Source organism: Carcharodon carcharias, chromosome 16, assembly GCF_017639515.1.
Source record: "Carcharodon carcharias isolate sCarCar2 chromosome 16, sCarCar2.pri, whole genome shotgun sequence".
Classification (NCBI taxonomy): Eukaryota; Metazoa; Chordata; class Chondrichthyes; order Lamniformes; family Lamnidae; genus Carcharodon; species Carcharodon carcharias.
In genome coordinates, this window is record NC_054482.1 from 115,925,558 (window position 1) to 115,940,379 (window position 14,822).

The 14,822-nt window shown below is 44.8% G+C and overlaps 1 protein-coding gene across 1 annotated transcript in view; it reads right to left on the bottom strand.

The window, feature by feature from the left end:
• LOC121289422 (collagen alpha-1(XXIV) chain) overlaps positions 1–14,822 on the bottom strand; it is a 615,168-nt gene that overhangs the window by 120,155 nt on the left and 480,191 nt on the right. The window contains exons 26-27 of the mRNA XM_041208885.1: positions 7,839–7,892; positions 3,747–3,800 (exon numbers count right to left, since the gene is read on the bottom strand). Coding sequence (XP_041064819.1) covers positions 3,747–3,800; positions 7,839–7,892 — 108 coding nt within the window. The remainder of the gene's footprint in view (positions 1–3,746; positions 3,801–7,838; positions 7,893–14,822) is intronic.

The window sequence follows — 14,822 nt, forward strand, 5'->3', positions numbered from 1 at the left end:
GCCTCTACCACCAACTTGGGCAGCGAATTCCAGACACCCACTACCCTCTGTTCAAAAAAGTTCTTCCTCATGTCCCCCCTACACCTTCTGCCACTTATCTTGAATCCATGTCCCCTGGTTCTAGAATTCTCCACCAAGGGAAACAATTTTATCCTGTCCACTCTACCTATTCCCCTCATAATTTTGTACACCTCAATCAAGTCACCTCTCAGCCTTCTTTGTTCTAAGGAAAATAACCCCAGCCTATCCAATCTCTCCACGTAGCTACACTTTTCTAACCCTGTAGGACTTAAATGAATTGTTGGAATTTTGTGGCAATTTAGATTTTTTTGAGGGCATTTTTATAAAATTTATTAATTTAATTTAATAATCTGAGTGGGATCTCAACTCTTAACCTGCCGGGTTTATTAATGCAGTGACGGCAGCCTCCTTTTTGTGAGACAATGGTTTGTGCCAAGGTGGTCAACTCTGTGATTCTCTGGCAAGAGAGTCTCTGCCACACTTGCATGATGCGCTGGCCTCTGTTTCCTTGGCCTCTTCCAATGCCCTTCCAAACAGTCAGCCTCCAGAGGTCACAGCCAGCAGCGACTGTCTCCCAGTTGTCAGTGTCAATGTCCGCCAACTTCAAATCTCGTTTGCAGGTGTCCCTGTAACAGAGGTATGGATGCCCAGGAGGTCTTGACCCAGTGGTCAGTTCACTGTACAGAAGGACTTGAGGCATGTGGCTGTCATCTATCTGGTGAATGTGGCTGAGACAGTGCCAACATCATTGGCTAAGCAATGAGTATATGCTGAGGGAATTAACATGCTCCAGGACCTCTGAGTTGGTGACCTTGTCCTGCAAAAAGATGCCGAGAATGCGTCTGAGACAGTGAAGGTGAAAACTGTTCAGCCTTTTCTCCTGCTGAGGTTATGTTGTCCGGGTCTCGCCACTGTAGAGGAGAGCACTGAGGACACAGGATCAGTAGACTCAGCGTTTAGTGTTCTTATTCAGGTTGCTGTTGTCCCACACTCTCTTCCTCAGCTTGGACACAACAACTGCAGCTTTTATGATGTTAGTGTTGATTTCAGCATCAAGTGACAAATTGCTGTTGATTGTGGAGCCTGGATATGTGAAGCTGTGAACAACCTCCAGTGTCACATTGTCAATGCTGATAGATGGCTGTATGGCAACATCCTTTTTTATCTCCCCCTTCTACCCATTTTCTATCCGTTTTACTATGCTGTCAGACCTGCTGAGCTTTTCCAGCATTTTCTGTTTTTGTTTCAGATTTCCAGCATCTGCAGTATTTTGCTTTTGTCTCGAAGTATGTTCCATTTTGCTTCTGCACTCTGTGTGGGCGTGTCAGAGATCGCCTGTTCAACTGAGTCGAGGAACTGTTGGTTTTACTGGGTGGGCAGAATGGCTGACGTTGATACGAGGATTTGAGTGAGAAAGCTTCAAGGATTGCATCCTGATGCCAGGGAGTGATCTGTATCACAGTCAGTGCTGTGTGACTGTGTGTTGGGAAATGCTGTCACATCTGGTGATGATCAGATCCAACTGGTGCCAATATCCTGACCTTGGATGTCTCCAGGACATCTTGTGTCATGGTTTATTCGGAAAGAAGGTGTTAGCTACACAAAGCTCATGTCTCTGTCCATCCTCGTTTATCTTTCCCAGGCCATGATGTTCAAGGCATGAAGACCATGCCTCATGATCCATGTCCACTCTTACATTGAAATCCCTCAGTAGGTAAAGATGTTCTGATTTAGGGACTCTGCTGATAACAGTGTTAAGCTCCTCCTGGGGAGGTGATGGTGTAGCAGTATTGTTGCTCGACTAGTGCTCTCGAGACCCAGGGTAATGCTCTGGAGACCTGGGTTCGAATCCCACCATAGCAAATGGTGAAATTTGTATTCAATAAAAAAATTCTGGAATTAAAAGTCTAATGATGACCATGAATCAATTGTTCACTAAAACCAACAGCTCCTTGGCTCAATTGAACAGGCGATCTCTGAAATGCCCACACAGAGTGCAGAAGCAAAATGGAACATACTTCAAGACAAAAGCAAAATACTGCAGATGCTGGAAAACTGAAACAAAAACAGAGAAGGAAATCTTGCTGTTCTTACCTGGTCTGATCCACAAGTGACTCCAGACCCACAGCAATGTGGTTGACTCTAGTAAGCCACTCAATTCTCAAGGGTAATTAGGAATGGGTAACAAATGGGCCAGTGACACCCACATCCCATGAACAAATTTAAAAAAATAGAACCTGTCTTTCCTCTCTGCAGCAGAGCATAGAGGTGGATGGACAGAACACATTCTGATCCATTCATTTGGGGAGGGTGTCTATCATTGAGAGTAGTGAGTTCCTAATGGTGAAGACTACACCCTGTTCACATGGTTCCTCTGAACTCTTCCCCTGCCAGATGAACATGAAATGTTTCACTTTCAGTGATCCGCTCTCAGCGAGCCTGATCCCTTGTCAGCTAGGTCAAAGTTCAGCTACCAAGGTCCATGTCAACCATAGCCTGTCTTGCGCACATTATCAACAAGCTGCAAGTCATCTCTCAGTCCCATGCACATGGTCTTGACAGTCCTGTTTGCCAATCGAAGACTTGGCATCTCGCTTCTTTTATTTGTTCTCTTTTGTTTGTCTGGTGTGATGGATTCTGTCCATTTGTTGAGTAGAGACTCTAAGCTCTGAGAATCCATTGAAGCAGATGGACCGGGGTGGGTCAGCGCCTTACTAGATGGGGGCTGACCGGTGGGACATAGTGGTCCCTCCCACCATCGGAGTCAGCCTGTAGAGCCCGCTCTCTAAGCGAATCGAGTTGGGCTAATCACTTGTAACTGCTGTCTCCTGTGCTATATTAACGCTCTGCAGCAAAATTGGAGTGTCCTCTGCAGGACACAAGCGGAGGTAAGATTGTGTGTCCAGCAGGTCGCTGTGATGTATCTAGTGTCTGGGTGAGGAGAGTTAGCATACTTCTGGCTTTTGCACGCTGGTTTGCTACTCACTTTCAGCCCACACCGCTGGCTAGCAGCAAAGCGAGAAAGAGAGGCCACTGTGTAAGTCTCTGCCTGTTTGTACACAGCCTCTCCAATGGCCAAGTCCTCAGCTGTGCCTCCTTGTGGTAAGAAGTAGAAACTGGGTCCCAGGGTAAAGCTTCAGAGGAACTTGGAGGAGTTTTGGTCCCCAGACATGCAGTGTGCACATGGAGATGCTCTGGCACTCATGAATCAAACTCCCAGCTACTGGCGATAAACTCCACCACCTTGTGGATACCTCACGAGGGTTGAAGGCCAAGTGAGTAAACCCTGCCAAAAAGTTTGGCGTGGAGCCCAAAGGTGGATGTCTAGGTATGTCAACTTTCCGGTAACTCCTGCAGCCAAGTCGGTGCCAAACGTAGCACTTTGCTTTTCTCTGCACTCACCAGGAAGGTCGAGAGGGCAGCCCAAAGTCTCCATAAAAACTCCAAAACCAACGCAGTATCACAAACATTTCACTACCACGTCCTTTCCCACAAAGAAGCAGCTGAAGGAAGTGCGCTGTGCTGTCAAAACATTATAACGAGAGGAACCTGTCGTAAACTTTGAAGCATCAGAAATCAGAATCTCCCGGTTACCAGCACAGAAACCCTCGGAGCTTCAGAAAATCCCACCTCATGTAAATTCTCCAGAATTTGGGGCAAAACAGAGATTAGGTAACGGGGTGAGTTACAAAGTGAAACATTCCTGAATCATAAATGTCACTTACTCGTCTCCCTTTTGCACCTTGTATCCCCGGCAATCCTCTCCGTCCTGGAAGACCCTACAAGATACCAAACGAGCACTGACATCAGACTGAAGCTGGTTTACCAACATCCCTGAAAAGCTGCCTGTCCTGTCAGCCAGGACTCATCAGCAGCGTTCCCACCTTCCACTCAGAAAGAAGGATGTGAGCTCATTCCAGAGACCTCAAACTCATGATCTAGACCGACACACACAAAGGAACAAGAGGAAGCTGCTTGACTCCTTGAGCTTGTTTTGCCATTTGGTGAGATCATGGTTGACCTTTGACCTAACTCCGAGTGCAGTACTGAAGGAATGCTGCACTGTTGGAGGCACCGCCTCTCCGATAAGATGTTAAATCTTTATCCTTTCAGGAAAATCGAGAAGGTATTATTTGGGGGATGGGGGTGGGGCACTAGGGATTCTCCACACTGTCTTGGACAATACTTATTCTTCAGCTCATACCACTAAAAGATAGATTATCTGTTCATTATCATGTAGCTGTTTGTGGGAACTTGTTGTGAACAAATTGACTGCCATGTTACCCACGCTAAAATAATGATGACATTTTAGAAGTACAATATTGCTCAAAAGAGAGAGATTTTCATCTTGCACTCTTCAGGACAAATGCAAGAATACCAAATTTCAAACAATCTCAACAATTTATACTGCAGGAGAAAAGAGTGCAGACTGGTTGGCAAGTTGACTCTGATTAGCCACTCCCATGGCAATGTCTACTGGCCAATCAGAGTTGACTTGTCAACCAAACAGCACCCTTTTCTCCTGCAGCATAAATTGTCATGTTCATTTGAAATTTGACATTCTTGGATTTCACGAAATCACAGAATCACATAGTGCAGAAGAGGCCCTTCGGCCCATCGAGTCTGCACCGACACGTGAGAAACACCTGACCTACTGAACTAACCCCATTTACCAGCACTCGGCCCCATAGCCTTGAACGTTATGATGTGCCAAGTGCTCATCCAGGTACTTTTTAAAGGATGTGAGGCAACCCGCCTCCACCACCCTCCCAGGCAGCACATTCCAGACTGTCACCACCCTCTGGGTAAAAAAGGTTTTTTCTCACATTCCCCCTAAACCTCCTGCCCCTCACCTTGAACTTATGTCCCCTTGTGACTGACTCTTCAACTAAGGGGAACAGCTGTTCCCTATCCACCCTGTCCATTCCCCTCATAATCTTGTACACCTCGATCAGGTCACCCCCTCAGTCTTCTCTGCTCCAACGAAAACAATCCAAGTCTATCCAACCTCTCTTCATAACTTAAATGTTTCATCCCAGGCAACATCCTGGTGAATCTCCTCTGCACCCCCTCCAGTGCAATCACATCCTTCCTATAATGTGGCGACCAGAACTGCACACAGTACTCCAGCTGTGGCCTCACCAAGGTTCTATACAACTCTAACATGACCTCCCTACTTTTGTAATCTATGCCTCGATTGATAAAGGCAAGTGTCCCATATGGCTTTTTCACCCCCTCACTAACATGCCCCTCCGCCTTCAGAGATCTATGGACACACACGCCAAGGTCCCTTTGTTCCTCAGAACTTCCGAGTGTCATGCCGTTCATTGAATACTTACTTGTCAAATTACTCCTTCCAAAGTGTATCAGCTCACCCTTTTCAGGGTTAAATTCCATCTGCCACTTATCTGCCCATTTGACCATCCCGTCTATACCTTCCTGTAGCCCAAGACACTCAACCTCAATATTAACCACCCGAACAATTTTTGTGTCATCCGCAAACTTACTAATCCTACCCCCCACATAGTCATCTATGTCGTTTATATAAATGACAAATAATAGGGGACCGAGCACAGATCCCTGTGGTACACCACTGGACACTGGCTTCCAGTCACTAAAGCATCCTTCTGTCATCACCCTCTGCCTCCTACAACTAAGCCAATTTTGAATCCATCTTAGCAAATTACCCTGTATCCCATGTACATTTGCCTTCTTTATAAGTCTCCCATGTGCGACCTTGTCAAAGGCTTTGCTGAAATCCATATAAACCACATCCACTGCACTACCCTCATCTACACACCTGGTCACCCCCTCAAAACATTCAATCAAATTTGTTAGGCATGACCTCCCTCTGATAAAGCCATGCTGACTATCCCTGATCAAACCTTGCCTCACCAAGTGGAGATAGATTCTCTCCTTCAGAACTTTCTCCAATAGTTTCCCAACCACTGACATGAGACTCACTGGCCTGTAGTTCCCTGGTTTATCTCTACAACTCTTCTTAAATAGCGGAACCACATTAGCTGTTCTCCAGCCCTCTGGCACTTCACCCGTGGCCAGAGAGGAATTAAAAATTTGGGTCAGAGCACCTGCAATCTCCTCGCTTGCCTCCCTCGGCAGTCTGGGACACAAATCATCTGGACCTGGAGATTTGTCCACTCTTAAGCCTGCTAACACCTCCAATACCTTGTCACTCCCTATTTCAATTTGTTTAAGAATCTCGCAGTCTCTGTCCTCGAATTCGATACCTTCATCCTCATTCTCTTGGGTGAAGACGGACAACACTCTAGGGATGTCCTCTGGCTCCACCCTTTGTCCCTTATGGGCCCTACTCTTTCCCTGGTTATCCTCTTCCCATTGATATACTTATAGAATATCTTGGGATTTTCCCTACTTTTACCAGCCAGAGCTTTCTCATATCCCCTCTTTGCTCTCTTAATTGCTTTCTTAAGCTCCACCCTGCACTGTCTGTACTCCACTAATGCCTCCACTGATTTGCTTCCCTTGTACCTGCTAAAAGCCTCTCTTTTCTTTCTCATCTTAGCCTGAAAATCTCTGTTCATCCATGGTTCCCTGGGCTTGTTACTCCTTCCTATCACCCTAGAGGGAACATGTTGAGCCTGTACCCTCCCCATTTCCTTTTTGAATGCCCCCCCACTGCTCCTCTGTAGATTTCCCCACAAGTAACTGTTCCCAGTCTACCTTGGCCAGATCCTGCCTTATTTTAATAAAATCCACTCTCCCCCAATCCAAAACTTTTTTTGCAACTTGTCTATTTCTTTGTCCATAACAAACTTAAACTGTACCATGTTGTGGTCGCCATCACTAAAATGCTCCCCCACCACCACCTCAGCCACCTGTCCAGCTTCATTCCCCAGAATTAGGTCCAGCAATGCGCCCTCCCTTGTTGGACCCTCTACATATTGACCTAAAAAGTTCTCCTGTACACATTTCAAGAAATCCACTCCATCCAAACCCTTAACACTATGTCTATCCAAATTAATGTTGGGAAAGTTGAAATCACCTGATATAATTACCCTATTGTTATTGTTTTTACACACCTCTACAAATTGTGCACATATTTGCTCAATTTCCCACTGACTATCTGGGGGTCTATAATAAACACCTAACAATGTGGTTGCCCACTTTTTATTCCTAAGCTCTACCCACAAAGCTTTAAGGTTAGCAGGTAGGCCAGGAGCCCTGGCGGGCTTCAGAAAAAGCATCAAACCTCATCCACGGGCTTTGCAAGAAAGGTTTCAATAAGACTTATGGACATGTCCCAACTCATGTGGCAGTGTCACATGAGGGGACATGGCAGGGAAAATGTTTAAACACGTTTATTGAAAGTTTTAATTCGGAGCTGATGTCCCTGAGGCTGCACTTTGCCAGAGGGAGATCTGTGCGCTCTTTCACCCGCATGCGTAAAAGAGCACACTCCTGGCTGAGGGAGTTCCCCCCTCCCCACCCCTTACCCGCACAAGGAGAGCACAGCACTTCCTGGCAGATGTTATATTGGGCGGGCCTTAATTAAAACAGCGGCACGCCCCCAATCAGGGGCGCCGATCGGAGGGGCACCCACTCCCGCACTTCCCCGCCAATGGGGGGAACATTTTTCCCTTGAATTTAGCACACTGGATATAAGAACATAAAAGACAGCAGTGGGAGTTGACCATATGGCTCCTCGAGCCAGCCCCACCATTCAATGCTATCAATATCACTTATGGAGGAGAGACTGGGACCAAAATGAAATTAGCTGGCGCGATGAGTTCAATTTGAGAATCTTTTTATATTAATGTTATAAAATATTTACTCACTGGCAGTCCCTGTGGTCCTACTGGACCAGGTATCCCTGGAGGTCCCATGTAACCCTGTCAAAGTAAGCAACGAAAACAGAAGAATTAATATCATCCATGGATATTTCCACCCGAGCTATAATCCTTAGCAGTAAGAAGCTGGGTGGTTGGGAATTCCTTGGTGGATTTCCAACCACATTAGTTACTGTTTTAACATACTTTTTTTTTATTCATGGGATGTGGGTGTTGTTGGCTAAGCCAGTATTTATTGCCCATGCAGAGGGCATTTAAGAGTCAACCACATGGCTGTGGGTCTGGAGCAACATGTAGGCCAAACCAGGTGGAGACAGCAGATTTCCTTCCCTAAAGGACATTAGTGAACCAGGCAGGTTTTTTGCGACAGCAATGGTTTCATGATCATCAGATTTAATTTATTGGATTCAATTTTCACGATCGGCCATGGTGGGATTTGAACCTGAGACCCCAGAGCATTACACTGGATCTCTGAAACACTAGACAGTGACAATACCACTATATTTGAAAGTCAAGAGTTGAAATCCCTTGTGAGGCACAGGATTTTGTGATTCACAGTGGTCACTGAGGTCTGGGTAAGTTGCTGGGAAATCCATAGGATCTGTGTTGTTCGCAGTTGTCATCTAATAAGCAGTGTGGTGTGTTCGACCACAGTTTGCCTGTTAATTCATAATTACCTCTTGCTAATTCTGAATGTTAGAGTAAAAGATTCTGTACAGTGAAACTTGTTTTGTTTGTTTCAAATGGTAGGATCTTGTGGCTTTATCCTCCTACTGGGTAACTGGGATTTCAAACAACTTCTACTTTAATCAAAAAGTTACTAGTCCCTAACTAGATCGTAATGCACTCTTATCTAGGCACCTCATAATTTTATGCACTTCATTTAAATCTCCTCTCAGCCTCCAATACTCCAAAGTAAACAAGCCCAGCCTATCCAATCTTTCCAGCTAAAATTCTCCATTCCCAGAAACATCCTTGGAAATCTGCTCTGTACCTGTTCTAATGCAATCATATCTTTCCTATAGCATGGTGACCAGAACCGCACACAGGACTCCAGCTGTAGCCTAACTTGTGTTTTATACAGTTCCAGCATAATTGCCCAGGTCATGTGTTTTATGTCTCAGCTAATAAAGACAACTGATCCTGTGTATCTTCTTCGCTGCTTTATATACCGATCCTGTTGCCTTCAGAGATCAGTGGACATGCTCTCCTCTGTTTCTCCACACCACTCTGTATCCTACCATTTATTGTGCATAGCCTCGCTTTGTTAGCCTTCCCTAAATACATTATCTCACACTTCTCCAGACTGAATTCCATTTCCCATTTTTCCATCCACCCGACTGTTTCATTGTTATCTTCCTGCAGTCTAAAGCTCTCTTCTTCATTATCAACCACACAGCCAATTATTGCACCACCTGCAAACTTCTTAATCATTCTCTCTACATTCAAGTCCAAATCATTGATACGTATCACAAAAAAACATGGGAGCCAGTACTGAGCCCTGTGGAACTCCACTGGAAACAGCCTCCAAGTCACAAAAACACCCATCGATCATTACTCTTTGCTTCTTGTCTCTCAGCCAATTTTGGGTCCAATTTGCCACTTTCCCTTGGATCCCATGGGCTTTTACTCTCGTGACCAGTCTACCATGTGGGACCTATCAAATGTCTTGCTAAAATCCAAATAGACTTAGATGAAATGAACTACCTTCATCATCCCTGGTTATTAACTCAAAAAATTTCACTACGTTCATCAGAAATGACCTTTTTTTGCCAAATCCACACCGAATGTCTTTGATTAATCTGTGTCTTCCTGAATGAAGATTTACCCTGTCCCTCAGAATTTTTCCAATAACTTTCCCACAACCGAGGTTAGGCTGACTGGCCCACAGTTACTCAGGCTATCTCTTTCTCCCATCTTGAAACAATGGTATAACATTGACTGTCCTCCAGTCCTCTGGCACCTCCGCACCTGTAGTCAGAAAGGATTGGAAAATCTACCATCTAGAAGGACCAGGGCAGTAGATTCACGGGAACACCAGAAACTGCAAGTTTCCCTCCAAGCCACTCACCATCCTGATTTGGAAATATGTCGCCGTTCCTTAACTGTCACTGGGTCAAAATCCTGGAACTCCCTCCCTAACAGCACTGTGGGTGTACCTACACCACATAGATTGCAGAGATTCAAGAAGGCATTTCATCACCAACTTCTCAAGGGCAATTAGGCACGGGCAGTAGATGCTGGCCCAGCCAGTGACGCCCACATCCCGTGAAAGAATAAATAAAAAATAAAGATTTATATACATTTTACAGAGCAGAAACAGGCCATTCAACCCAACTGGCTCATTCTAGTTTATTGGTCCATCTATCTCCTCACTGAGTGCAATTTGGCTTCATTGGCTGTGAAGCACCCTGGGACACCCTGAATTATTGGGTTAGTTGAATGTCACAATTATTCCCTCACAGTGGTTATGGCCATAGGCTAATATACTGGACTAATAATCCACAGACCCTGAGCTAATAATTTGGGAAATGCGAGTTCACATCCCACCATAGCATCTTCAGGATAAAGGAAAACTGTCTGGAAATAAAAAGCTGACATGAGTAAAATGTGACCATGAAGTTGTTGATTGTCCCAAAAACTCAACTTATTTCATTATAGGGAGGAAAACCATCCATTTCTACCTGATCTGGGCCTATATGTGACTCCAGATCCATTCCCACATGGTGGACTCTTAACTGCCCACTCAAACCCCTTAGTTGTACAAGGAGCAACTAGGGATGGGCAATAAATGTAATAAATAAATATCGGATTAGCCATAATCCCAAGAACAATATGATTTAATCGGAGAATTGGGTAATCCACAAAGAGGCCATTTGACCCATCGTGCCAATGTTGGTGCTGTGATAGAGCAATCCATTTACTTCCATTGACGAAAACTTTAGAGCTCCAGAATTAAACAGTTTTTAAACATTACCCTTTTTAAAAAAAATTCTAACATCACCTTGTACAACACATGAACACAGAATCACAGAGTGTTCTCGACAAATGAGTCCTTTGCCCCAATAAACAGCTTGTTCAATGGCAAAGTGTTTATGGCTCAGGGGTTGTTTATTGCCCTGTATACTTTAAGAGTTGCTACAATTAATTGAGAACATTTCCTTTGTTTTTTTGGTTGGCCTGTGTAACCCATATTTTCAAAAAAAACCTGTAAATTGCGGTCTCTCATACAAACTGTAAGGTCTGTTACGCATTTTCTTTAATCTTCCCCTTAAAACCAAGCAATTAGAAAATTCACATTAAACTAATTTGTTGCCTGTTGAACTAAAATGGATCTGGCTGGCTGCAACCCCATCGCAGTAATCAAAAGCCATAAAAAGGTCGTTGCTCTGACTACAACTGGGATTCCCCCTAACGTTCAAAATCTCGTGTAATGATCAGGTGCAATCCACCTAATGCCTGCAATAAAATGAGTTTCTGGATTGGGACCAGGAACGTGAGGCTGGTTGAATTTTGTTTCTCCGTAGTGCATTGAGTAGAATGGGCCTTTGTCCCCTGACATTTAGAAGAGTGAGAGGTCATCTCATTGAAATGTATAAAACTCTTAGAGGGGCTTCAGGGTATGGGAAGCTGAGAGGCTGTTTCCCCTAACTGGAGAGATTAGAACTCAGGGTCAAGGTCTTAGGATAATGGGACGGCCATTTCAAACCGGGACGAGGAGGAGTTTCTTCACTCAGAGGGTTGTGTATATTTGGAATTCTCTACCCCGGAGGGATAGACATTGGGCATAATGGCATGTTTCTGCTGTGTAAATTGTATGTAAATCTATGGGCGGAATATTAAGCTCGGTGGGTGGGTGCGTGCCCAACCCAGCCAAGTGTAAAATGACACTCGATGACATCGGGACCACGATATTTCATACGGTGGGCACGCACCGGAGTGGGCAGCGCACCCGCCGACAACTAAAAGGCCTGTTAAGGCCGTTAAAAAGGCCATTAAAATTCAAATTTACGCTGCCCGTCCAATCTAACGGTCGGCGAGTAGGCAAAAAGGCCCAGCAGCCTTTGCACTTTTTAGGAAACCTCATCCACGTGCCCCTGCTTATGTGACAGAGTCACACGAGGGGACATGTTTTATGACATTTTTATTTTTTTTTATTTTCTTTTTTAAACAGCGCTTCATCACCCTGAGTCAGCTCTGTGCCTCAGGGAGATTATGAAGGGCTCACTCGCACGCCAGCCCCACTCACCCTCCTCCCCCCGCCCGCACAAGCAGCGCTGGGCGCTGCCGCTCGCATTCCACGCTGGGTGGGCCGGTCAGCGTGAAATGGCGGTGTGGGTGTGGGGAGAACAGGAGTTGAGCATGGAGGGAACTGGAAAGATATGTAATTGTACCCTGAAAGTAATGGGACTTTTATTAAGAATATAATATATACCTCATTATTAATGTACTTCCCATAAGGCTTTTCGAACCAAAATTTGGCATTAATAACAACACATCCTGATCTAGATTGTAATTTTGTTTTATCTTTACAGCTTTGATAAATGCCCTGTATTAAGCATCTTTTCCTCAATTATAGAAATCTCAAATCGACACAGGATTAGAACTGAGGAAATGTGGAAGCAGCTTGATACAGTTATGGTAAACGTACTTCCTTAGGTTTAGCTCATTCAATGCTTTCATTTGTATCCCTGCGTTAAAATGCAGCTTGCAAAATCTCAATGAATAACAATCTGGCAAATATAGAAAGGGAGAAGGCCCTTCATTCCAGAGCCAAGATCCCAGTCATGATGTTCCAGGAACTGCAATTGATATTCCTTTTGATGTCAACATAGAATTACTTAGAACTTACAGCACAGGAAAGGACTGTTCAGTTCAAATGTCCATGCTTGTGCTAATGCTCCACATGAGCCTCCTCCCACCCCTTTCATCGAACTTACCCAGCATATCCTTCAAGCCCACTCTCCCCCGTGGGTTTTCGAGCTTCAGTTTAAATGGGTCTACGCTATTCGCCTCAACTACTCCTTGTGGTAGTGAGTTCCACATTCTCACCAATGTCTGGGTAGTTTCACCTGAATTCCCTGTTGAGTTTATTAGTGACTATCTTATATTTATCAGTCCCTGGTTTGGAACTCGCCCACAATGGGAAACATCTTCTCCACAGCTACCCTCACAAACTCCTTTATAATTTTAAACGCCTCTATCAAGTCAGGCCTCAGTCTTCACTTTCCCGGAGGAAAGAGCCCCAGCCTATTCTAACAGGCCGGATTTTCCGTTCCTGTCTGCTGCTGTGGGACCGGAATTCCCTCCCGAGGTCCACGGACCTTTCGATGGTCAGTCAAATGTTCTGTCTCGCTTGCGATGATCCCTGTGGTAAGCAGGACCGAGAAGTCCCAGCCAATCCCTTTACTAAGCGAGCACAGCACTAATGAATAGCAGTAACACCTGAGTTCTTGCATTCAGGGTGTTCAATTTTAGAAAGAACTGTGAATTTCTGTGACAAACCAAGGTTGAACTGGCTGAAATCTCTATCTAGTTTTACTCGATAACTGAGGCAAATAGTGAGTGCGAGACCCAGCAGGTGTTCAAAGGAAGCTATCTTTTTTTTCGAACCCGGGTCCCCAGAGCATTACCCTGCGTCTGTGGAACACCAGTCCATTGACACCACCACTGGGTCACTGCTTCCCCTGAATTTGGGGAAACACGATTTGATACCACTTTACAACCCTGTCGTCTCCCATCTTGCACCTTCCAAAACTTTGGGCTCATCCAAAACTCTGCTGCTCATGTTCGAACTCGCACCATGCCCCATACCCCCATTATCCCTGTGCTCACTGACCTACATCGGCTCCCACTCTGCTCTTTCCTTGACTTTAAAATTCTCATCCTTGTTTTCAAATCCTTCCATTGCTTAACTGCTCCCTACCTGTGTAACCTCCTCCAGCTCTACAACCCTCCGAGATCTCTGCCCTCATCCAATTTTAGCTTCTTGTACATCCCGATTTTAATCACTTGGCCATTGGCAGCCTTCAGCTGTCTGGATCCTAAGCTCCGGAGTTCCCTCCCTAAATTTTCCTGTAATTCTCTCCTCCTTTAAGACACTCCTTATGATCTACCTCTTTGACCAAATTTTAGTCACCTTTCCCAATATCTCATTTTGTGATTCAGTGCAAAGTTTTGTCTGATGACTTTCCTGGGAAGAACCTTGGGATGTTTCACTACATCAAAGTTGCTATATAAATGAAAAATTTTTCAAGCCTTTTTGGGCTTTTTAAGCTTGTGATGACAATCCTCCTTCTGTGACTTATGCACTTTGCAATTACATCGCAGGTTCAGCCTCAGGCAGTACCTGTAGAGTGTGGATGTAACTGGTTATTTGGAATTATACTGCTGATGGTGTATCACCACTGGTCCAGCATTAATTTTAACGTTAAGGACGCACACTGTGATGCGACATTGCAGGCAAGACCAGCATTCGTTGTCCATTCCTAAACTGCCCTCAAAGTGAGTGGAGTGGAGTGGCTTGCTCGGTCATTTCAGAGGCCATTTCAGAGTCAACCACATTGCTGTGGGTCTAGAGTCACATGTAGATCAGGTAAGGACAGCAGATTTCCTTCCCTAAACGGCTTTAGAGAACCAGATGGGTTTTTGTGATAATTGATGATGGTTTCATGCTCATCATTACTGATACTGGCTTTATATTCCAGATTTTATTGAATTCAAATTCCACCAGTTGCTGTGGTGGGATTTGAACCCAAGTGTTCCAGAGGATGAATCTGGGTTTCTGGATTATTAGCCCAGTGGCGTTACCACCACTATGCCACTATCTACCTGTTTTAAATCTAAATTTAAATACTTGGTAAATGTCCAAGTGGTGAGAGACTGCCTGATGTTTTCAGACCTATACCACTCCTTTTGTCATGCTATGCATTCAAACCCAGTCTAAACCTTATAGCTTTGTAAGTACATGCA